Source organism: Chionomys nivalis, chromosome 14, assembly GCF_950005125.1.
Source record: "Chionomys nivalis chromosome 14, mChiNiv1.1, whole genome shotgun sequence".
Taxonomy (NCBI): Eukaryota; Metazoa; Chordata; class Mammalia; order Rodentia; family Cricetidae; genus Chionomys; species Chionomys nivalis.
Window position 1 is genome coordinate 40,778,411 of NC_080099.1, and position 22,775 is coordinate 40,801,185.

Consider the following 22,775-nt stretch of genomic DNA (forward strand, 5'->3'; position numbering starts at 1 on the left):
GACAGACTGTCCCTTAACTAAGTGCAGAAAATTCACCCACAAGGAAGAGGTAAAAAGCTTCCTATTACTGAGTGAGGGGGACATCAGGTTATGGCCTGGGAACCAGGCAGGGAAAGGAGGCAGCGGCAGCTTGCCATGAGGGGAGGGTTTGTCTCCCAGCGTGACCCCGAATAGCACCGGCAAATATGGACGTCAAAACCTCAGGGAACGTTCCTGTTCAACCTAGCACCATGTCGTAGGCCCTGTGACTTTACTTACCTACATTATTGAGTGGGTGTCAAATCCCAGGCCGCATTCATTTTACCCAACAGCAGGACAGGTCAGATTCTCTGCTGAGTCTGCAGTGTCTGGCACACAGCACGTGTGCAGAAACAGGTGAATAATTTAGTGAATAAGTGTTAACATTTGCTTCCTCTAGTAACAACTGCTCTATGAAGGAAAGGACACATTTCTTTTGTATCCCTTTTCTTGCTGGCTGGTGCTTAACCTTAGTCAAGGAATTTCCTCGAGTTGCACACAAAGGTGGACTCTCTTTCCTAGATTGTTTTGGGAGAAGAGCAGCTTCCTCCTCGCCAGAGGCCCAGCCCCACTCCTCAGGCAGATTAGTGACGCGTGCAGCCGCTGGCCTTTGTCTGGCCGGATTTAGCTGAGCCAGGTTGTAACACCACACACCCCCACACACCCACAGTTTCAAGGCGGAGACTTAATGTATTTATTACATCTTTTTCCTATTTGGTTCTGTCAACAGAGGATATATTCTGTGACCTCCGGCAGTGACGGCTTAAAAATCTGGCTGCAAAGCGCAGGGTGGCAGGGTGTAACCGGGTGGCTCAGAGGCAGGGCACTATCTGCAGGCGTGGCCAGGGAGGGCACGTGGTTGAGACCGGCTTCCCCGTCGCTGGGGTCTGGGCGTCTCCGGTGCTATCTTTAAAGAACACAAGTGAAAGGGGACGTGGGTGTGACCTATAGCCTTGTCTCCGAGGGGTACAATAAAGTTTAATAAGTTTGAAAAGGGGTGTGGCCGGAGTCCGGCGAGGCGCCTGGAGAAGGGTGCGCGACATGGGGGTCACCGTGGACGTTCACCAGGTGTTCCAGTACCCCTTCGAGCAGGTGGTCGCTTGCTTCCTCCGAAAGGTATCAGTCCTTCCGACCTGGGCGGTGCGTCTGCTGCCGAGAGCCTAACTGTCCCCCCCGCCCCCTCCCCCTGTCGCACAGTGACAGGATCCAAAAAAGCTCAGGGGTCCTAATCCATTCTCCGGGTCCCCCTCCAGCGCGCATGCTGCTTTCGGGATGCACCGGGGAGGGTGGAGGCGGAATTCCTCGAAGGTTGCTCTCAGGGAGGAGCGGAGGCTGCCATGCAGGGCCTCACGTCCGCATCCTGCTTCCTTCAAGCAGAGGGTGTTGGCTCTGGGTGGCTTCCCTGGGTGGTCCAGCCTTCCAGTTCAGCACCCCGTCCTTCAACACTAAAACAGGGCCCTGAAGCTGTGATCTTGGTAGACTCAGCGTTGCTACACTGTTTCAAGACTTTCTCTTTTCCGAAATAGCTGTGGGGCGCCCTGCAGAGCTCACTCTGGACTTTAGTTTGCTAATCTGTGGTGTGAGAATAACAGCGCACACTCCTAGTGCTGTTGCGAGGATTTGAGTGAGATAATTAATTATTAAAGAGTGTTTTATCAGAGGATTGATGGTGATAAGGTCTTTGAAATACTGCTGTTTATAATATTGCAGTTTTGGGTTCAATGGCCCTCCTGAGGGCTCCTCCTCAGATGCTTCTTCAGGCTAACAGTAAAGTGGAAAACATTCTTGAAAACTGGTTGTCACCCAGACCTGTGGGGTGGGATCCTGGACTAATCTGTTCCAGTTCACTTAAGTCTCTGGGTGGCCCTGGTCGGAGGTCTTCTCGCCAAGATTTCGTGTTTGTAAGATGAGGAGTTGTACCTATAAGTCTTCTAAGTCCCTGTAGCTGCCTGTGAATTGTAGCATGGGATCTGGCTAGCCTGGAAGATAGCCACGGGGTGCTGGGAGGGTGGTTAGAACCTCCATTACAGGAGGGGCCTCCATTGCTGAGAGAGACACAGCTCGGGACCCAAGGTAGGGTATTCAGTACAGTGTTGCTGTGGAGACTGTTCTTTCTTTTTCCTTTCATTTTCTTTTTTTCTTTCTTTCTGTTTGGCTGAAGGCTTCACCTCCAGCCCCCTGACTGAGGCAACTCCCAGGGGAGGGAGCTTATATGGGGTGAAGTTCCCAGTCAAATATTTTCCTTTTTTTGGGGGGGGATAGCTCATTGAACTTTGGGAGCTAGAAACATTAGAAAGTGCTTTGCACCTGCCAGGTCCTCAGCAACAGCTGATGAAATGAATGAACGAAGGAAGGAAGGAAGGAAGGAAGGAAGGAAGGAATGAGTGAGTGAATCTGGTGTAGACTTTGTCTTGGGCCAGGCTTCTAGGCACATGTTTTGTTCAGACTGGCAGTTTTTTTTTTTTAATATTTATTTATTTATTATTATACAATATTCTGTCTGTGTGTATGCCTGCAGGCCAGAAGAGGGCACCAGACCCCATTACAGATGGTTGTGAGCCACCATGTGGTTACTGGGAATTGAACACAGGACCTTTGGAAGAACAGGCAATGCTCTTATCCTCTGAACCATCTCTCCAGCCCCCGAGACTGGCAGTTTGGAGTGGGTCCCCAGTGCATTTTGAGTTGGCCCCTTTTCTGCTGTGATGATGTAATGAGCTTGCGAGGAGGAAATGGCTATCTTTGGTTCACAGTTAGGAAGGCTCCGGTCCATAATTACCTGATCTAGCTTGATTTCTGTTGTAATAAAACATTGACTAAAGGCAGCTTGGGGAGGAAAGGGTTTATTTCAACTTACAGGCTGTATTTCATTATTGCATGAAGTTCAGGCAGGAGCATAAGGCAGAAACTGAAGCAGAGACCATGGAGGAATGCTGTTTACTGGCTCACTTTCCCTGGCTCGCGCAGCTAACTTCCTTCCAGTCTCTTGTAACAGCTCATGAAACTCCTTCCACAATTCTTCTCCCCAGAACGCCACGGTCAGGTCCATCACAGCAATATCCCACTCTCTGTACCAATTTCTGTCCTCGTTTGCTCCTCTGATGCACTGAGAAAACACTGGCCAAAAAACAACTTGGGGACACAAGGATTTATTTCATCTCGCAGCTCCCAGGCCACAGTCCATCACTGAGGGAAGACAGCATAATCTCAGGGCAGGGACCCAGAGGCAGTAACTGAAGCATGGGGAATGGAGGGACATCACTGGCTTATTTGCTTTGCCTTGCTCAGCCTGTCCAGTTATGGCACCACTCACAGTGGAATGGACCCTCCCACATCAATCATTCATCAAGAAATTTTCCCTCAGATATGCCCACAGGCCACTCTGAAAGATGAAGTTCCTCAATTGAAGCTCCATCCTTCCAGGTTATGCTACTTGATGATAAGTTGACAAAAAAATAACCAGCCCAGTTGCCCTGCCACTCTGGGCCTGTGGAGGTTCAGATCTCAAGGCAGGGCCTAGGGTGGAGCAAACCTTGTGTCTGAGCCAGGCAGCAAAGTAGAAAAAGGTGGACGGACTGCGGTCCCATAGTTCAACTCAAGGGACCCAATTTCTTTCTGCCATTCTCCACCTCTTCCAGAATCCACACCGGGCTGCCCTGAGACCTAACCATTAACATACACTCTTTGGGGAGCAGTCAAGAAACAAACTGTAACTGTCCTTTGGGGAAGGGTTGTCATCATGAAAGGAGATCCCTGCCTTCTCAAAATGGGAGGGACACTTTGTCTAGGCTTCACCGATGTCTGGAAGGTCAGAGGTTACTTTTGGGTGTGTTCTCCTCCCCTTTCAACTCCTGGAGCAGATCTCCGTCCACCAAACCATGCACACCACACCATGAACACCACACCATACACACCACACCATACACATGCTCCTTTGCAGTGTACTCCCACACAACGGTTTCAGGTACAGGCGATGGGTTTTAAAGCTTGAGCCCAACATTAATAAATGATGGCAGGTCGGCATAATTTCAATGGGTGATGCATACCTCACACAGGGAGCCTGCAGTGTGGTGGGGAGGCCTGCAGCAGTCCTAGGTGGAGGCCTTCAGGTAGGCTTTCTCAGAAAAGTCACATTTATAAAAGGTTTGCTGAAACATGGATAGGTGTTTTCTAGGCAACCCATCCCTCCCTCCCTCCCTCCCTCCCTCCCTCCCTCCCTCCCTCCCTCCCGCTTTTTCTCCATCCCTCTGTCTCTTCCTCTATCTCTCTTGCTCTGTGTGTATGTGTGTGTGCACACGTATGTGTATGTATGTATGTATTATGTGTGTATGTATGTATGTGTGCATACATGTGGACATTTGCTCTGAATAATACAATATCGTCTCTACTTCTCCAAGCAGCCCAAGAAGTCATCATGACTGACTTATTCACATCATGGGGGAAACTGAGGCTCAGAGAAGTCTCAGTAACTCTTTAAACACCCCCACCTAGCAGGAAGGAGAGCTGGGATCTCAGCCCATCTAATCCGAAGCCTGTGTCTTACCAGCAGTCTGTGTTTCCAGCCCTGATACAGTGGCCACCCAGGAGATGAAGCGGGAAGGACAGTGGCTCAAGGTTCTGTATTGCTGGGTCCAGTGTTCCTTGATTCATTTGCTTCTTGGGGTCTCCTCTTCTGGGTGGACCACTGTACCTAATATGAAGCTTAGCTTAGCTGTGCAATGGTGGGACACAGCAGTTGTTGATCGTTTTTGTGCAACAAATCACTCCAGAACTTAGAGACCTTGCCTAGTGACAGGCTTTTAAGGCTGGCGATTCTGTGGGTTGACTGAGCTCAGGTGGTTGGATTTAGTGTGTCATGTGGTATAGCTGAGGTCACATATGTAAGTACATTCAGTCAACATGTGATGTAATCCTTATAAGATAGTTTGCTGAGGGTTTGGCACATTTAATAACTATGGAGGGACCCAAGTGTGGTGACACATGCCTGTAATCCAAGCAATGGTGAGTCTGAGACAGGATGCTCATCACATGTTTGTGTTCACTGGGCTAACTAGCTGGATCCTGTCCTAGAAAACCCCAAACCAAACAAATGAAACCAACATATCAACAAAAAGGAATTCCTGTAGGCAGCCATTGCTGCTGTGGCTTATGAGAATAACTTCCTGTCATGTCCAGAAGGCATTGTTTTCTTCTGGTCCTCCTGATCTCTTACAGACTTTTCATCTCCTCTTTGAATGGTCTGTCTGAGCTTTGGTGTATGTGCATGTGTGTGTTGGTATGTATGTGTGTGTGTTGGTGTGCACTCCATGGTCCTTTATGCTCTACCATTTGACTAGTTGTGAGTTTCTGTGTTAGCCACCATCTACTTCAGAAAAACACTTCCTTGATGAGGTCGAGAGCTGTTAGACACTGAGTATTCTAGCATAGAGTGGAAAGGGGTTCCTGACCCTCCCTATGGGCAGTTCATGGCTTCTTAGGGAGGGAGAGTTATTTTCCTCAAGGATGTAGCTCCTGGAAGTCTACAATACTCCAGTAGATGGCCCCACACCTAGAACTATATGGACAGCATAACTTAGAGTTGATGGGATATAATAATAATAATAATAATAATAATAATAATAATAATAATATAATGAGAGGATATGAAGTTGGGGTGGGTAGAAGATGTGAGTAGGTCTGGGAGGAGTTAAGGGAAGGAGCTGGGGATGAATATGATCAAAGTGCATTGTGTGAAGATCTCAAAGAATTATAAAAATATTGATTTTCTAAAAAAGGAGTTGCTTCCTCAGGGTGGAGATGGTCCACTGACTCCCTGATTAGGAGTCCCCGTGCAATGAGTGGCTTAGCTGTACACATGGCCTCCTTTTCTCACCCTCTTGGCTGGTTCTGAGGATCAAAAGTGTAACAGTTTGGCAGGCATGTGCTTTTTTTTTATAAAGCTTTGGATAGAAAGAGTTATATTTCGGGCAAAATATGCTTTTATTTTTCTTTTGATCTTTATGATGATGATTTTTTAAAAAAAATAATAATGGAATTTTTAAAAACAAAGTAGTACACAGGAGGGACAGCCATGTGAGAAGCTCTGGGACATTTAATCTGATTTTGTACAATGTTGGGCAAAGCTGCTTTAGAACTGAGGACATCGTGTCTTAAATAGAATCCACTGATCTGTGGCTTTCGGTATGTTCAGACTCGCTTTCCAAGTTCTAATTCACGACTATTTTTAAAACCTGAAGATTATTTGATCTCCTTCCACCTGTCTGTTGGCGGCTGTGGGCAAAACATTAGCCGCATGCTTTCAAAGATGAGTGGTACCTAGAAAACAAAGGATCCAATGTTCTGTTTGTAGAGTACAGTGTTCTCCAGCCTCCTCATGGGGGAGGGCTATGCCACCCAGCACAGAAACTGTGGTTTCTGAGTACTGCAGCATCTGTGGCTTCACTATGCCATTGGATTCCTTGGTCCCCTCCTCCTTCTGCTCCTCCGCCTTCCTCTTTTCTTCTTCCTCCTCCTCCCCCTCCTCCTCCTCCTTCTTCTCCTCCTCCTTCCTTTCTTTTTCCTTCTCCTTCTTTTCCTTTTTCTTCTTCTTCTCCTCTTTCTCCTCCTCCTCCTCTTTTTCCTTCTTCTTTTTCTGAGACAGGGTTTCTCTGTGTAGCCTGGCTGTCCTGGAATTTGCTCTGTAGACCAGGTTGGCCTTGAACTCAGAGATTTGCCTTAAAGGTGTGCACCGCCAACTGCCCAGCTGTACAATTCTTACCTTCGCAGTACTCATCTCCAGAGTGTTTTCCTTCTGTTTGACTAGGAAGTTGTGTAAACAGGTGTGGTGGTATAGCAGTTCTTTGTGGAGGCTTCTGGAGTCCTTTTGGTGTGTGTGTGTGTGTCTCATGTGCTGGGTGCTTAAAAGAATTCCTTACATGTCATCTGCCTGGAACGTAAAGCCATTACTAAAGATGCAAATGAGCTATGGTGATGAGTGGATTTTCAGGTCTGTCCAAACCAGTCCAGAGAGCTTGTGGTTTTTCACTGTAGACTTGTTCAAGTTGGACTTTGCTCCTTGCAAATGTGGGTGAACTCCATGGAGATTTGTGTCAACTGTTTCCGTTGTATTCCAAGCACCCAGAGAAGCCCTAGAACACAGGAAACATTCAACAAACTCTGTTCTATGAAGAAAGCTCACCCTCTTGTGGTTCACAGTATACAATTTTACACAAAAGTCAGTAACTGGGAAGCTGAGGCAGGAGGATTGTTTGAGCTCATTAGGTTGAGGTCAACCTGGGCAACACAGTGAAACACCTTCTGTCCATTTCACAAAATGAAACAAACCAAAGCCCCAACAGATGAAAGTCAACACAGGGTCCAGAAACATTCCTAGAATACTATAAGAAAATGTTAAAATGAATTTTTACTTCCATCCGTGACCTGAGGTTTTGTTTATTTCAGTGGCATGCTACATGGAATGGATCAGTGTTTACCCATAAGCTCATAAAGGCGATTTAAGAAGGGCTGTTTCCATTTAGAGTGGGAAGCAGATTGGGTAATTAATAATGTTTCCTTCTGATCCTGTCTTCAGCCCCTTGCAGATCTGACACTTACATGTATGGAACATCTTTCCCCATGGAGTGCCAGAAGTATTTGAGAGGATCTACATGCCCCAAATCAGTGGTTTGGTTAGATGTTAAGTCTCAGAGTCAAGCAGTGTCTCTAGATGATCTTTATACCCTGTGCTGGGTGACACTTTTCGTCTTCCATTCTTAGGCTCTCCTGTAAACTGAGGTGCGACATGAAGGAGAAATTGGGGTGAGGAGCATGGCTCTCATGTCAGGCTGTAGTGCCGACAGTTGAAGGGGTGTGACCAGCTCAATTTATGTTTTTGTGCCCCAGTTTCCTCGTCTATAGAATGAGGATAATGCCATCTTCTAAGGTTGCTGGGGGATATTAGCTAATGTGTGCACTTCCATGTAAGCGCCTAGCTTAAGGCTGGGGCTTGGCAAGTGCTTTCAAAGCCCTTGCTAACTTCCGCTAACTTCCGCGTATCTTTACGTTTGCTAGGGAGTGTGAAACAGAAAAGCTGGGGGGGGGGGGTAAGCAGCCTGCAGAAATCTTTACCAACTTAGAACAATAAGGGAGAAGGTGAGCATGAATAATGGTGCACATCTGCATGATAAATTATTTTTTAAGTGCAATTTAAATTTTAAAGTGTGCTTAGTAACTCATCTAGTGGAGGCTGTGGCTTAGTACGGGAAAGAAGATTTTTTATCTATCCAAATGTTAATAGTTACATATTCATTATATGCCTATTAATTGTTATTCATGGTAAACCTGTGCACCCTTTGACAATAAATAAAACATGACCTTGTCCTGAAGGTGCTTCCTGTCAGGGAGAGCAGAGAGGAACATATTGATTATTGTGCCAAGCTGTCTCAGGGGCATAGACAGACATATAACATGGGGCAAAGTGCATTTGTTAAAATTGCATTTTCCTCTGTAGCTCAGGCTGGCCTTGGGCACTTGGTACTCCTCCCCAGCCTCCCCAGCCTCCCCAGTGCTACAATTCACAGGCATGAGTTACCACACCAGGCAGATCAATGAAGTCTTGATTAACTGGTGACTCATTTGATCTTGCAATAAGTCAACTTTGCCTTTCTTCTGGAGTGAGCTACTTTATGGAGACCATGAAAAGGATGGGCAGTATACGGTGATGTCTCTGTGTAGCTGAACACGCAGCAAGGCCCTTTGTACATGTTTGGAAGCAGCTGGGTAGCAGATCCCCTTATAGTGGATGGAGCAGATACATGTTTGCTAATGGTCTGGCCAGGCTTACTGCAGGTCCTCATTCTTTGTGCTTTCTCAGATAACCTTATTCAAAAGCAGATTCCTATGAAGACATTGACTATGAGGCGGAGGACCCTGTTTCAAAAGGCAGGTATTGACTTCTGGAACTTTTCAGATAGCTGCTATTTTAATAACTTCCTGCTCTTAAGAGACTACTTCCTGAATGATGATCTTTCCCTTAGCAAACAAAAGTAGAGGCTATACCTTCATAAGGCTCCACCCATAAGCGCACTAAATATCCTATAATAGATGGACTCAATTTCTTGGTCTCTTACTTTAATAATTATGTATTTGCTTTAATGTACGATCTTCAAACTTGGCATCACGTGACTTTTGGGCCTCTCTTTTAAACAACTTTTTATTAATGTATATGAGTTATAGGTAATGGGTTGCATTATGATGTTTTGTATATATATAAAATGTATTTTTATCATATTTAAACTCATTACCCTCTATTGTTTCCCACACCAGCTGATACCCTTCCTCTTCCCAACTGCTTCCCCCACTTCATGGCGTGTGTGTGTGTGTGTGTGTGTGTGTGTGTATTTGAGAGAAACACAGAGAGACAGAGAGACGGGGGCAAATGAATTTCATTTGGGTGCTTACAGGAGAATGGATAGGGCCTATCTACAGGAGTGTGGATACCTCACCAGTAACTACACCACTGAAGAAAATGTCTCCCCCTGACTCCCCAACCATTAACTGTCTATAGATCTTCAGAGAGGAAAGGGTGAGCTTTACCCCACCAGCAGCAGTTAACTGCCTAGAAATCCCCAGGGAAGGGTGAGCCATGATAAGTGCCCCCCCCATCATGGAATAATGTTGATAAAGCCCAATCTTGTCAGCTCTGTGAGTTTACGAATGCAACAGCACAATCCCAGAGAAACTAGACAACAAAGAGGACCCTAAGGGAGACATACATGGGTCTACATAGGAATGAAAAAAAGACAGGCTCTCCTGAGTAAATTGGGAGTGTGAGGGTCATGGGAGAAGGTAGAAGGGGAGAGGGGAGGAAGGGAGGGGAGAGGAGAAAAATGCATAACACAACAAAACAATAAAAAATACAATAAATAAAAAAAGTACAAAAGCTGTGCTATGCTTTGGAGACTTTGTTCTACAACACTCTATCCCTTTCTCCTGCTCCTACTTTTTAAAAATCTCTCCTCTTTCACCATGTTCTTTGAGCCTTGAAGGAGGTGATATAGATGTTCTATTCAGGGCTGAATGTTCAATAGTCACTTACTCTCAGAATTTTGACCAGCAGTTCTGTCTTCTTAGAAACCACCACTTACTGCAGAAAGAAGGGTCTCTGCCCAGAGGTGGCAGCAGCATTCATCTATGGGAATAAACATAATTACTTAGAAGCCAGTTTGATGGACAGAGCAAATCCATTTAGCAGAACAACAGCAGCAGCCTTCCCAGTAGACCCATGACCTCTCCAGCCACACGGCTTTGACCAGGCTTCCTGTACTGAGCACTGGTTCTGCCCTGTGACGCATGGTTGGTTACCCCACAATGGACTCGCTGCTGTGGCACTAGTGGGCACATCTTGCCTGGAGATTCAACAAAATCATTTGCAGGGTCCAATGCAGAGCAAGACAGCTGAGGACAGTTTCCCTATAGCTGTCTGCATAGCACTGCTGACCCAGTAAGGGTCAGCTGTCATGGAGAGAGCATCCAGCTCACTTCTAGCTGAATTTCTCCATATCCTTAGACCAGAGCATGTGCTGTCTTCATCAAGAGGGTCTTACCATCTAGTTCCAGTGGGCAGCCAACAGCGGTGTCAATCACCTGTATTATTTTGGAGGCTGTAGAGGGATTTGTAGGGAGGTAGCCCATCCCTGGAAAAGGGATTTTCATTTAATAACCTATGGATTCTAGGAGTAGCTTTATTTCCCCATTCAAGATGCCTCTATTCAGATGGTTTCTGGCCTCTTTTAATATGTGAAAAGGAAAATGAAAAGGGGTGGGTGATAAGTATGCATTTTACCTTTTTTAGCGCTGCAGTAGACTTACATCATGGGAAAGGAAGGGGGTGAGCCTGCTTATTCTATGAAGAAAGTAAAATCATAAATTAGATAAAAAATGAAGCCAAATGCACCTTGGAAACTCTCCAGACTCACTGATAAAATACAGCACACCTGGTGTGTGTACCCAGCTGCTGAACCAGGCTTGAGAAAGACAAGGGTATTTTGGCAGGAACTGGGTCAACAGACCACATTGCTTTCAGGAGTATCTGGAATATGGAGTGGGGTTGGGCAGGCCAATCTCTGTTAACGCGCAGGATTTACACAGGAGACTTTTAGCAAGCAGGGTTCATATCATACTTACTAGTGTGTTTCCTTGTTTGAAAGGGAACTAAATGAGATCGTGAGAGCAGCCACTGTGTTGCCCACACAGGGTGGGCACAGTACAGCCATGCAGGGTGGGCACAGTACAGCCATGCAGGGTGGGCACAGTACAGCCATGCAGGGTGGGCACAGTACAGCCATGCAGGGTGAGTACAGTACAGCCATGCAGGGTGAGTACAGTACAGCCATGCAGGGTGGGCACAGTACAGCCATGCAGGGTGGGTATAGTACAGCCATGCAGGGTGGGCACAGTACAGCCATGAAGGGTGAGTACAGTACAGCCATGCAGGGTGAGTACAGTACAGCCATGCAGGGTGAGTACAGTACAGCCATGCAGGGTGGGCACAGTACAGCCATGCAGGGTGGGTATAGTACAGCCATGCAGGGTGGGCACAGTACAGCCATGAAGGGTGGGTACAGTACAGCCATGCAGGGTGAGTACAGTACAGTCATGCAGGGTGTACACAGTACATCCATGCAGGGTGGGCACAGTACAGTCATGCAGGGTGGGTACAGTACAGCCATGCAGGGTGAGTACAGTACAGCCATGCAGGGTGGGTACAGTACAGCCATGCAGGGTGTACACAGTACATCTATGCAGGGTGGGTACAGTACAGCCATGCAGGGTGGGTACAGTACAGCCATGCAGGGTGGGCACGGTACAGCTATGCAGGGTGGGTACAGTACAGCCATGCAGGGTGGGTACAGTACAGCCATCCAGGATGGGCACAATACGGATCTGGATCTGATTGCATCAAGTTCTATAGTCATATGGTGTTCGAATAGATGTCCAGAAATCATGAGTAGCACTTGAGGTCATCCCAGGCTGGTGGGAAGGGCTCCTAGTATGAGCTCGGAGCAACCTCTCCTCCCTTACTCCCTGAGTATCAGGCTTTCCATGTGTTTTGTGTGTTAAGAATTAAAACAGGACTATGTAGGTTACCACAAGATGGCATTCTATTATTTCAAGTAATGCCAGGTAGAGAGAGTCTTGGTTCAATACATTTTTAATTTCTGAAATGCATTAAAATATGTGCCATCCGTGTCACAGTATTTAGCAGTTTCACACAAACCTCTAATTTCCTTCCCCATTCTTTATGGAAACTTGAGGTCTATGTCTGTTAACTCATGGAGGAAAACAACTTAGATTTTGCAAATGATTTTTACTACAGTGAATAGTTCATGGTCTTATGTTTAGCTATTAAAAGTTCCATTTTCTTATAGCTGTTTGCAAAGACTGTAAAATGAGTGACCTTTAAGTGTTTTCTACTGTATTTTCCACGCTTTTCCATCTATGACCATGTCTTATTTTCTCTTAAGCAGATCTGACATATTTATTTACTGCTTTTGTTTGTTTCTTCAAGTAATGTATGAATTTTTTAAGAGGCTATGTGGTGTTCATTTCCTGACCACATCCTCAGTGTCTGGAACAGTATTTTCTCTCTCTCTCTCTCTCTCTCTCTCTCTCTCTCTCTCTCTCTCTCTCTCTCGTAGTTTGAAAGAAAATGGCCCCCTTAGGCTCACAGGGAGTAGTGCTATTAGGAGGTGTGGCTTTGTTGGAGTAGGTGTGGCTTTGTTGGAGGAAGTGTGTTACTGGTGGACAGGCTTTGAGGTCTCAGAAGCTCAAGCCAGGCACTGTCTTTCCCTGCTGCCTGTGGATCAAGTTGTAGATCTCTCAGCACAGTTTCTGTCTGAATGCCATCATGCTTCCTACCATAAGGATAATGGACTAACCCTCTGAACTGTAAGCCAGCTACAATTAAATGAATTCCTTTATAAGAGTTGCCATGATTATGGTGTCTCTTCATGGCAATAAAACCCAAACTAAGACACTGTCTATCTGTCTGTCTATCTATCCATTCATTTTTATCTTCCTGCCTGTTTAATCTTAAAATGATGAAAAGGATCCTTATTGAAATGAATATCTTTTTTCTTAGTAAGTAAATATTAAAATGAAATGGAAGTGTGAAATTGCACGGTTTAACCTGTAAGAATTTCACTGACAGTTTAGTGATGTAATCTGTGCCTTCCTGGCGAGGCATTGTGTTTTCCTTCATAATTTAGTTTAGTTATCTTTCTACAACTTACAGCGTGACTGTAACATTTACTAGGAATGCATTTATGGGTATGTAATGGACAAGCTGGAATGCAGTAAAGGAAACAATTTCATTTCATGTGTAACAGGACTAATTCACTCCCTGTCTTCATGGTTTAGGGAGTTGCGTGCATCTTGGATGTCTCTGTGCAGGAAGTCTCCTTTGTAGAGGGACAGACTCCGAGATCCACCCTTCTCTTACCAGTGTGGATCTCTGGAGGGCTAAGCTTCATGGAGGTAGTCATTGTAATTTTGAGTCTTTCCATTTAGGGCTGAACTGAGTGAATCCATGCACAAATGCATCTTTATTCTTATTCTTGGTTCTTTGGAACCCATACTGATAGAGTTTTATATTTCATTTCTAAGGATTCAGGAGTCCTGAAGCTCAAGTTCTCCAGGCAAAGGACCCCTTCCCCCACCTCAGCCTGGGCAGTGCACTTGGCTTCTGCTCAGTGTGTTAAGATGCCATGAAGCTGGGGTCCTTGGGAGGGGGCAGGGGTAGCCCAAGAGCATCCGTCTCCAGTTAAAAGCCATTTATCATGTGGCTTTGAGAGATTCTCTCTCTCTCTCTCTCTCTCTCTCTTTATATCTGAGTAATGGTAATGGAAAGATTGAGTTAGAGTAACTCAGAGGTGACTTCACAATGGATGTGGAGGCAGTCGGACAGTATCTGGAGTAAGTTACATTATCCCAGGTGCAGTAATTTTTAACTATTTTAGTAGGGTATTTAGTTTTTCCAAGACTGACCTCCCAGATAGGAAATAGAAAAAAAAAACCCCATATAACCTCATGGTATGCTTTAGAGATTTAACAGACCATGTATGTAAATCGAGTAGGTTAAAAATGGTAGTTATTATAAACGTCGATGCATCTAAACTGTGTTCTAGGACAATTTAATAAAAGAAATTAATTATTTATCAAATAGCTCCTGTGTGCCCAACACCCTATCCTTTTATGGTTATTTGCCTGAGGTGCTAACACACTCACCAGGCCATGGTCCAGGGCAGTAGTTAAAGGAATTCTTTCTGTTTTGGACTGGCTTGTTTAATTCCTGAAACAACCCGATCTTCATCCAGTTTCTGCTTTTAAAAATTAGGGATAATAATATTATGTAACTCCTTCACAATGGAATAGTTGTTAGATAGGGTGGTATAATGAAGGCATTTAGCACAGGTCGGGCACTGAGAATACTCTTAGTTTATGTTAGTCTGGTTCATTATTATTATTATTGTTATTATTCTTTTATTTATTCTCACCTCATTCTCTTCTCTCCTCAGGGCTTAGATAGGATCTAAAGGTTTTCCTGGAGACAGAGGGATGACTCATTGGCTAAGAGCCTTTTTTGGACATGGGCTCAGTTCTCAGTACAGATGTGGTGGCTCACAGTCATTTGTAACTCCAGTTCTGGGGGACCTGTCATCCTCTGATCTTCTCTTTGGCACCAAGCACTCACCTGGCGCATATACATATGCAGGCAAGACCACAACCCCCCTCAGTTAAATAAATTGCCTCTGGATTTTATGAAAGCCCTCCTCACTTGTTTGAACAAGTGGTAAAACCAAGATTCTTGATTTAAAACTGGGTTTTACTTAGAGGTTTCTTGGAAGATACTTTCTAGTCCTGCAGGTACCTGTCATTTCTACTAGCTAATTCATCTTTAAAGAGAACTTTAAAAGACTAACTTTTCATTATGTGTTTTCATTTAGTACCCCAACCCCATGGATAATAATGTCATCGCTGTAAAAACTGTGGAAGAAAAGAAAGGTAAGTTCTTTGAATATGGCCTACTTTAGTTATACTCACTAAGGATTTTCACTTTGTAAGGGATGCATGTGTGTGTGTGTGTGCATGTGTGTACGTGTGTGCATGTGTGAACATGTGTGCATGTGTGTGTGCATGCATGTGTGAGTATGTGCACGTGCGTGTGCATGCCTTGTATGTGTGTGTCTATTGCATCTCAGGCAGGACCCCCGTTACTTTTTGAATTATATGTGATGGTAGGACTGAGGCCAGGCATAATCGTGCAGGTAGCATGTTGAAGTACTTAATGTGTGCCAACATTTTTCATTAGCTTATTCAACATTTAGAATAATGTTTCAGGTAGGATTATGGTTTTTCCTATTTAATGCCGGAAGAAACTAAAGCACAGAGAGGCTAACCTACCTAAGCTCATTTGGCTGTATCTCTATCACATGTCAGTTTGTAGATGGCAAAACAATCGTAGATAGCACGGATGAACCAGGCATGGTGTGGCTCATGTCTGCAACCCCAGCCATTGAATGGTGGATGTGGGAGAACTAGGAATTCAAGGTTAGCCTGGGCTATTAAAAAATAGCAGACAGAGCCGGGCGGTGGTGACGCACGCCTTTAATCCCAGCACTCGGGAGGCAGAGGCAGGCGGATCTCTGGGAATTCGAGGCCAGCCTGGTCTACAAGAGCTAGTTCCAGGACAGGCACCAAAGCTACAGAGAAACCCTGTCTCGAAAAACCAAAAAAAAAAAAAAAAAAAAAAAAAATAGCAGACAGATGTGATGTTGCCATAAATTGCTTAGATTATGGAACCATAACTGTAGTTTGACAAATTATGGCTCACGCTGTGTTGTTTTGGTAAGCAAGGATTTGCTGCACATTAGACACTCCCTCTGTATGCTATCAATGTAACTTCATCTGAGTTACAGTAAGAACTGAGTATTTGCGAAAGAGACCATGTGGCCCACAAATCTAAATTATATACCTCATGACCCCTTCAGAAAATGTCGACTGTGTTCCACCTAGGGGGTTGGGGTGGGGTGCGGGGGTCTCTGGTGCTCTTTGCTTCCCTCCTTCTGGGGAAACATTGTGACTGCTAGTGTTGGGACTTGAGGAGTGGGCAGTGCCAGGAGCTCTGAGGATGGGCACGCTTGATGCCCAAGCCTGTGGAGACAGCCAGAGCCTGGCCCAGCATGCTCAGAATTCAGCTTTCGAAACCACGGGTGCTGCTGCTGGGTGACGTGGCTGCAGCTTCCTCTGCTGCGTAAACATGAAACTGTCTTATGGGGCTGCTTTCTGCATATCTGTAGCTATAGAAATAGATTGCAAAAAGCATTTTCTCATGCACCTATGTGTGATGTGGGACAAACTTGCTTTCTGGTCTGAGACAAACCTGATTTCGAATCTTGATTCTGTTACTTCCCTCACGACCGAACTTTTCAAAGACTTAAGCTCTTTATCTGTCAAATGGTAAAATGATCTTGTTAATTTCAGGATGTCATCTCTGTCTCCATTTTATTTTTTACTATTTATTTAACCCTGGTTGACCTGAAACATCCTGCGCTCACCAGGCTGGCCTAGAACTCACAGAGCGCCACCTACCTCTGCCTTCCGGGGCCTGGCGTTAAAGGCCTGTGCCTCCATGCCCAGAAGCAACTCCATTTTTAATATATGTGCTATTCACATTGTCTGAGGTTGCCAAAGGACTGCTAGGGGTGGAGCATTTGTTTCCTGACTGCAGCTTCCTGGTGGTCATGGTGTTCGCAGCAGGGTTAGGGCACCTGTAGTTTGAACGCCGAGAAACCTCGCCTCGTGTCTGAGTCTCAGCAATTCACAGAGAAATGACAGCACTTCACAGTTTGCCCCCCCCCCACCCCCCGTTTCCTCTCATCTTAACTTGCACTTACTTTTATTCTCACTGGTTTTAACTTTCCCTCCAGGAATGCTCTAGTCTCAAGGGTTTCATTCCTCAATGAGTGTGACTCGTGTAGTTAATTAGTTACTGGTTTAAGTGAAGCAGTCAGAAATCTGGGCGTGACAGTGTGGTCCAGGAGCTGGCAGAGTCTGTTACTGACCTCCTTGTTGTTGAGCTGGTGGCCATTGGCCACTGCCACTGGATGCTCGGCACCGATGGCCGCGGGTGGTAGTCCGTTTGTGGTTCGCTGTCTCGACTTTAGTCCGTGTGTTCGGACTTGTTGTTTTACATATATCCCTCGAGCATTTGTGATCTGACTTAGAAAACTGGTCTGAAAAACAGAATGTTTAAAAAAAAAAGATTTATTTTATTTTTACGTGGTGTTTATGTGTATGCCTGTGGCCTGTGTGTGCCCGGGTGTAGGTGTCTCAGGAACCCAGCTGGATCCCTTGGAAGTGGAGTTAGAGGCAGTTGTGAGCTGCTTGAGGTCGGTGCTGGGAACCAAGCTTGTTTACTCTTTACAAGATCAGTGAGTACTCTCAGCCACCGAGTCATCTCTCCAGGCCCTGGAAAACTTCATTTCATGTCAAGCCTTATCTATGAGAATTCTATATGTTGAAAATTGAAGTTGAGCTAAAAAACTCTATGGACTCTTAGATAAGAATGCGTCTCTCCCTAATTATGTTTTGGCTATGAAATTTTCTTCTTCCAGATGAATCAACAGGACTCATCTATAGAAAGAGGATTGCTATCTGCCAGAATGTGGTGCCAGAAATTTTAAGAAAGGTAAATTCATTTCCGAGTTTAATCACCGTGGGTATAAAAACTGAGGAATTTTCATAGTCATAGAAAAAGACAGCATTTTCTGATCGAAGGGAGTGTCAGAATGTCCAGCCTCATAGTTTCGTAGGGGAAATATTTCTTTCATCTATCCCAGTTCTGGCAGATGCCTCTCGAGTGCCTCATCTCTCTCCATTCTGTGAAAGGCCCTTTGTGGATATGGGGTGATTTGATGATTACTTTGTGGGTACTTTTGGCATTTTGAATGAAGCATTGTCTTTTCTAGTCTGTCCACAAATAGCAACAGGTAAGAACAATCAAAAGTGAGAAGATTGTAAGTATTAGTCCCAAGTTCAGTGAGGGAGTCCGCACTTCTGCTTGTAATGCACTGAAAGCATCATATTCTTAGTGCCCCATGCAAGCCTTTCCATGTGCAGTTCTGTAAACTAACGGCACTGATGCCGGAATGTTCATGACGGAAAATTGTTCTCTCTCTTTGAAACCCTTAAGCTCTCTGATGATTCTGTGTTGGACGGAGGTGAGTTGAAAACGTCATTTGCATGGCTTGAACCATACATGGATTTTTCTTCTTGAGAGAGGGCCTTACTCCATAGCCTAGGAGGGCCTGGAACTTAGACTGTAGCCCAGGATGGTGTCAATCTGAAGATAATCCTCCTGCCTCAACCATCTAAGTACTGAGGTAACAGGTGTGTACCACCATGCCTAGCTGTAGAAGTATAAAAAAAAGTTTTTATTTATTCTGAAAATTTTGCATGTAGATGAGTGAGTATATGTGTGTTTATATATGTACATATATATGTATATATGTCTTGATCTTATCTACTCTCTTCCCCCTCCAATTTCCTTCAGAATTTCCCTCCCAGCTTCATGTTCCCCTATTTTTATTCTAATATTACTATTTTTTAAATCGTTGAGTCCAGTTAGTGTTGCCCATATCTGCTTGGGTTTGTAGTTATCTACTGGGCATGGGTACCCCGCCAAAGAAAGTGGCTCTCCCTCCTTTAGCAACCATCAACTGCAGTACTCCACAGCTAAGTCCTCCCCTGTCCGTGCTATCTATGCTGGAATTTTTAACTTGCTTGATCCCATGCAGGTCTTATGTAGGTAAGCAGAGCTGGTGCGAGTTCATATGCACAATGGCCATGGTGTGTCCATCAGATGCCTTTCTACAGCGCTTCTCCCCTATGTTCTTTCTCTCCTCTCTTCCACCGTGTTCCCTGAATCGTGAGGTGTTTGGTATAGATGGCCCATCTGTGGCTGAGCGCCCACTCTCTTTTATTCTCAGTACTTTAAACAGCTAGGAAGCTCTTCGTTCACAATGTAGGATTTTTGATGGTGGTCTTTTAGTACATAAAATGAGAGCATCTTGACAGGCACTTAAAAAATGCCTCAGAAGAGGTTCCCTGTGTGATCCAGAATGAATCTGGGCACCCGTGGATGAGCGTGCAAATTAAATTGCTGTGCTTATCCTAGGAAAAATGGCAGCTTCCATTCATTCCTCATGTGGGTTAAATCACTGTTATTTTCTTAGTGGAAAGAGGCTAGAACCACAAAGAAAATGAACTCCTTTTGACTTGCAGATGGGAAGCTGTGTTACACTTCAGCAGCAAATTATCACTGGCTTTTCCAGAGTTCAGAGCTGCCTTTGCCCTATATACGCACTTTGAATCTATTATTTAAAAAGGCATTCAAGTTCGTCTTGTATCTCAATTCTTAAATAATTTAAGGCTCTAAGTTGTACAGTTCTGCCTTTGTAGCTTTCGTTGTCTTCTCCACCTGGGAAAGCATCCATTTCTAGGGACTGATCAGAGTACAATGAGGAAAACATTTCTCTTGAGATGGCCCTACATGGGCGCATGTAGGTGGGGCCTGATGAGAACCCATCACCGCAAGAAGGCCTGCCCCAAAGAAGACAAGAAGCAGCTGATAATTTGTTTGGGGCCTACATCAGTCCTGGGCCATTTGCAAGTCCTGGGAAACACGTAGTGAGGCCACAGTGTGCTTGATTATCAGAGACTGAGGGGTGTGGATGAATCGCCACCCAACTGCTTGTTCTGTTTGTTAGCCATGGCAGAGATCAGCTCCAGGCTGAGTCTTCATGTAGCTTGCTCTTCCAAAACTGAGAATGCTGTCCTCTCTCTGTTGGGCAGGTGAGTATTTTAAAGGTACCTGATATCCGACTAGAAGAGGAATCGTGGCTCAGTCTTCAGAAGAGGAACATGGCTATCAAGAGTCACTGCCTCACGTGGACACAGTATGCATCCATGAGGGAAGAGTCTGTCTTCCGGGAAAGTGTAGAAAACCCAAATTGGTAAGATTACCTGTGATCAGTTGTGTGTGTGTTTGTGTGTGTATGTATGTGTGTGTGCTGAGTATGGAGATCCATACACAGCACATGATTTCGTACTTACAGTTTCTGTCTGTTACACATGTATTTCATTTTATTTTTAGTCATGTCAGTAATAGATGAATCTATTTTCTTTTGGGGGCAATATGACAGAACTCAACTCTTGTCCAAGTACCCCTCCAAATTCTGGTATTTTCTTACTCTCTCCAAAAGCAATGACTGTCACCCATTTGTTGAATGTTCCTTTGGACCTTTAAAGGCAATCTAGGTATTCAACAGTGTTTCAATAAAGAAAATACTTTGCTTGAAGTTATCATGCACTTGACCCGTCAGTGGGCCTGCCTACCACTGGTCAGCTCAAGCAGACATAAGGAGGCGTTTTGGCATAGACTTACCTAGCCTGCTTAGTTTGTATATCTTTTTTAACACACATGATTTTTATGTCATGTACGTTTTTGTACACTTATCTTTTATGTTTACTAGACTGCTTCTGAGCTTTACCTATCTGATACACGTACAGCTAGATTATCCCTCTGCAAGCCATTCAACTGTATTTTGTCGCTGCCACTATGGTAGACACTCTGATGGTATCGAGTTTCCCTTTGTCATAAAAGAGGATATCAAATTCAGGAGTTGTATGTCTTCTGAATATGACTCCTACAGGATATGTGAGTGTTTCTCTTAGTGAGAGTTTAAGTGTTGTATTTGTTGCAAGGTTATCTATAAACCATCAAATTTGCCTTCCCTAGCATCCAGTTCTCTGAGTAGTGACAGAACTGTACATAGCATAAATATGACAAATTATGACAAATATGCACAGTTAACCCTGCAGGTAGACTAAATCCGCCTGAAATAGTAGGTGAATTCTATGGTGTGTAGAGGGTCACAGATAAGCACTGGAGAAACCAGGAGCGTTAATCAGGCAGGGTTGTCTCCTCAACGAAGTAAATGAATATCTGTTGCCCATCTAGACTGGGAGTGGATCTTGTTAATAACCTGCTGACTTTTGGTAGCCTACCTGTAAGGTTAGACCTCACCCAAATCCCCCAGAATGTTTATCCCAGACTCTCCCTCCCTAGACCTTTATCTTTAGCTTTGCCTCTCAGTCAATAGAACTCATCCTTGGAGGAGCTGTCACATGTAGGGGAGCTGCTAACTCCCACGCTATCTTGATCAGAGACCATACCAGATCCTAGGCCCTTAGGCAATAGAATCCATCTTCATGATAGAGGTCACGCATATTTTACAGAAAAGTTTTTATGCTGTCACATCTTAAGATTTATTGTCCATGTGGAATTGGGATGATAGTTACCAGGAAACTTTTTGCCAAAACTGTACTAGACTTAAATTTGTCTAAAATAACCTGGCCTCGTGTCAGACTCCAGAAGTCTGAAACAGTGCTGGCTAACAAAGTTGAGCTGAACCAAGTTTCCTTCTTTACCTCACCCTGGTGGTTCCCTGTGTCCATGAGGTTTACAGGGATCCCCACAGGGTGCATGCCTTCTTGGCTGGTTTTAAGGCACTGTGGGTGGATTTTCAGGACATGTATATGGTGTAGGAGATTCTTCTGTCTATGTGTTGCTTTCATTGGATAAATAAAAAAAACTGCCTTGGACTTTTGTGAGGGCAGACTTAGGTAGGTGAGGTAGACAGAATGGAATGCTGGGAAGAAGGGCAAACAGAGAGCTACTGTGGAGAGGCCAGGTCAGACATGCTAAATATTTCCCTGTAAGCCACGACCTCGTGGTGACATACAGATTATTAGAAATGGGTTAAATCAAGATGTGAGAGTTAGCCAATAAGAGGCTAAAATTAATGGACCAGGCAGTGTTTAAATGAATACAGTTTCTGTGTGATTATTTCAGGTGTAAGCTAGTGGGGCAGCTGGGACCAAAAGCAGGCCCTCACTCATTACAACAGATTGGCACCCAACGTGGTCCACTAACTCCACATTCAAGCTGGAGGCATCTGGGTGTTACACAGCTTGTATCCCATACATGAGGCCTTCTATTCCTAGCACCAAAAATACAATGCAGTGCAATTCAGTAAAATAAAAATGTCAACATATAAATTCTGGGGTACATAGACCCATGGTCTATAACACAGATTCTGGCACCTTGTCTTCCAGCATGTCAACACACAAGTTTGTACTCCATAACAGCACTCAACAGAATTCATTTTCCTGTAACATGTAGTTAATTAACATACATTTTAATTTTTATAAGTATAATGGGAAGAGAAACAATCATTTCTTGAAGACAGATTTAAAAAATTCATATATCTTTATGCATATGGCATTTTTCCTACATGTATTAATATGTACCACATGTGGGTCTTGTGCCTGCAGAGGCCAGAAGAAGGTTATTGGATCCCCTGCAAGTGGAGATATAGATGTGTGTGAGCTGCTATGTAAGTGTTGGGAACCAAACCCAGTCCTCTGCAAGAGTGGCCAGTGCTTCTTAACTGCTGAACCCTCTTTCCAGTCTCCTTGTTTTGTTTTTGAGACAAGCGTCTCACTATACTCCTGCCCTCCAGCCATCCTCCTGCCTCAGCTTCTTTGGTGTCTGTCATCTTTTTTTTTGGCACCCAAAGATAGACTTTGGAACAAAAGGAAAACATCATAAGCACTAAATATTAATGCTAACCATTATGGTGAAAAATTTGATT

General features: G+C 44.6%; 1 protein-coding gene across 1 annotated transcript in view; it reads left to right on the top strand.

Moving 5' to 3' along the window:
* Nucleotides 1–995: 995 nt before the first annotated feature.
* Nucleotides 996–22,775, top strand: part of Prelid2 (PRELI domain containing 2) — a 71,616-nt gene continuing 49,836 nt past the window's right edge. The window contains exons 1-4 of the mRNA XM_057789074.1: nucleotides 996–1,134; nucleotides 15,003–15,060; nucleotides 17,673–17,746; nucleotides 19,912–20,072. Of these exons, the coding sequence (XP_057645057.1) occupies nucleotides 1,060–1,134; nucleotides 15,003–15,060; nucleotides 17,673–17,746; nucleotides 19,912–20,072 (368 nt within the window). The 5' untranslated portion in view covers nucleotides 996–1,059. The remainder of the gene's footprint in view (nucleotides 1,135–15,002; nucleotides 15,061–17,672; nucleotides 17,747–19,911; nucleotides 20,073–22,775) is intronic.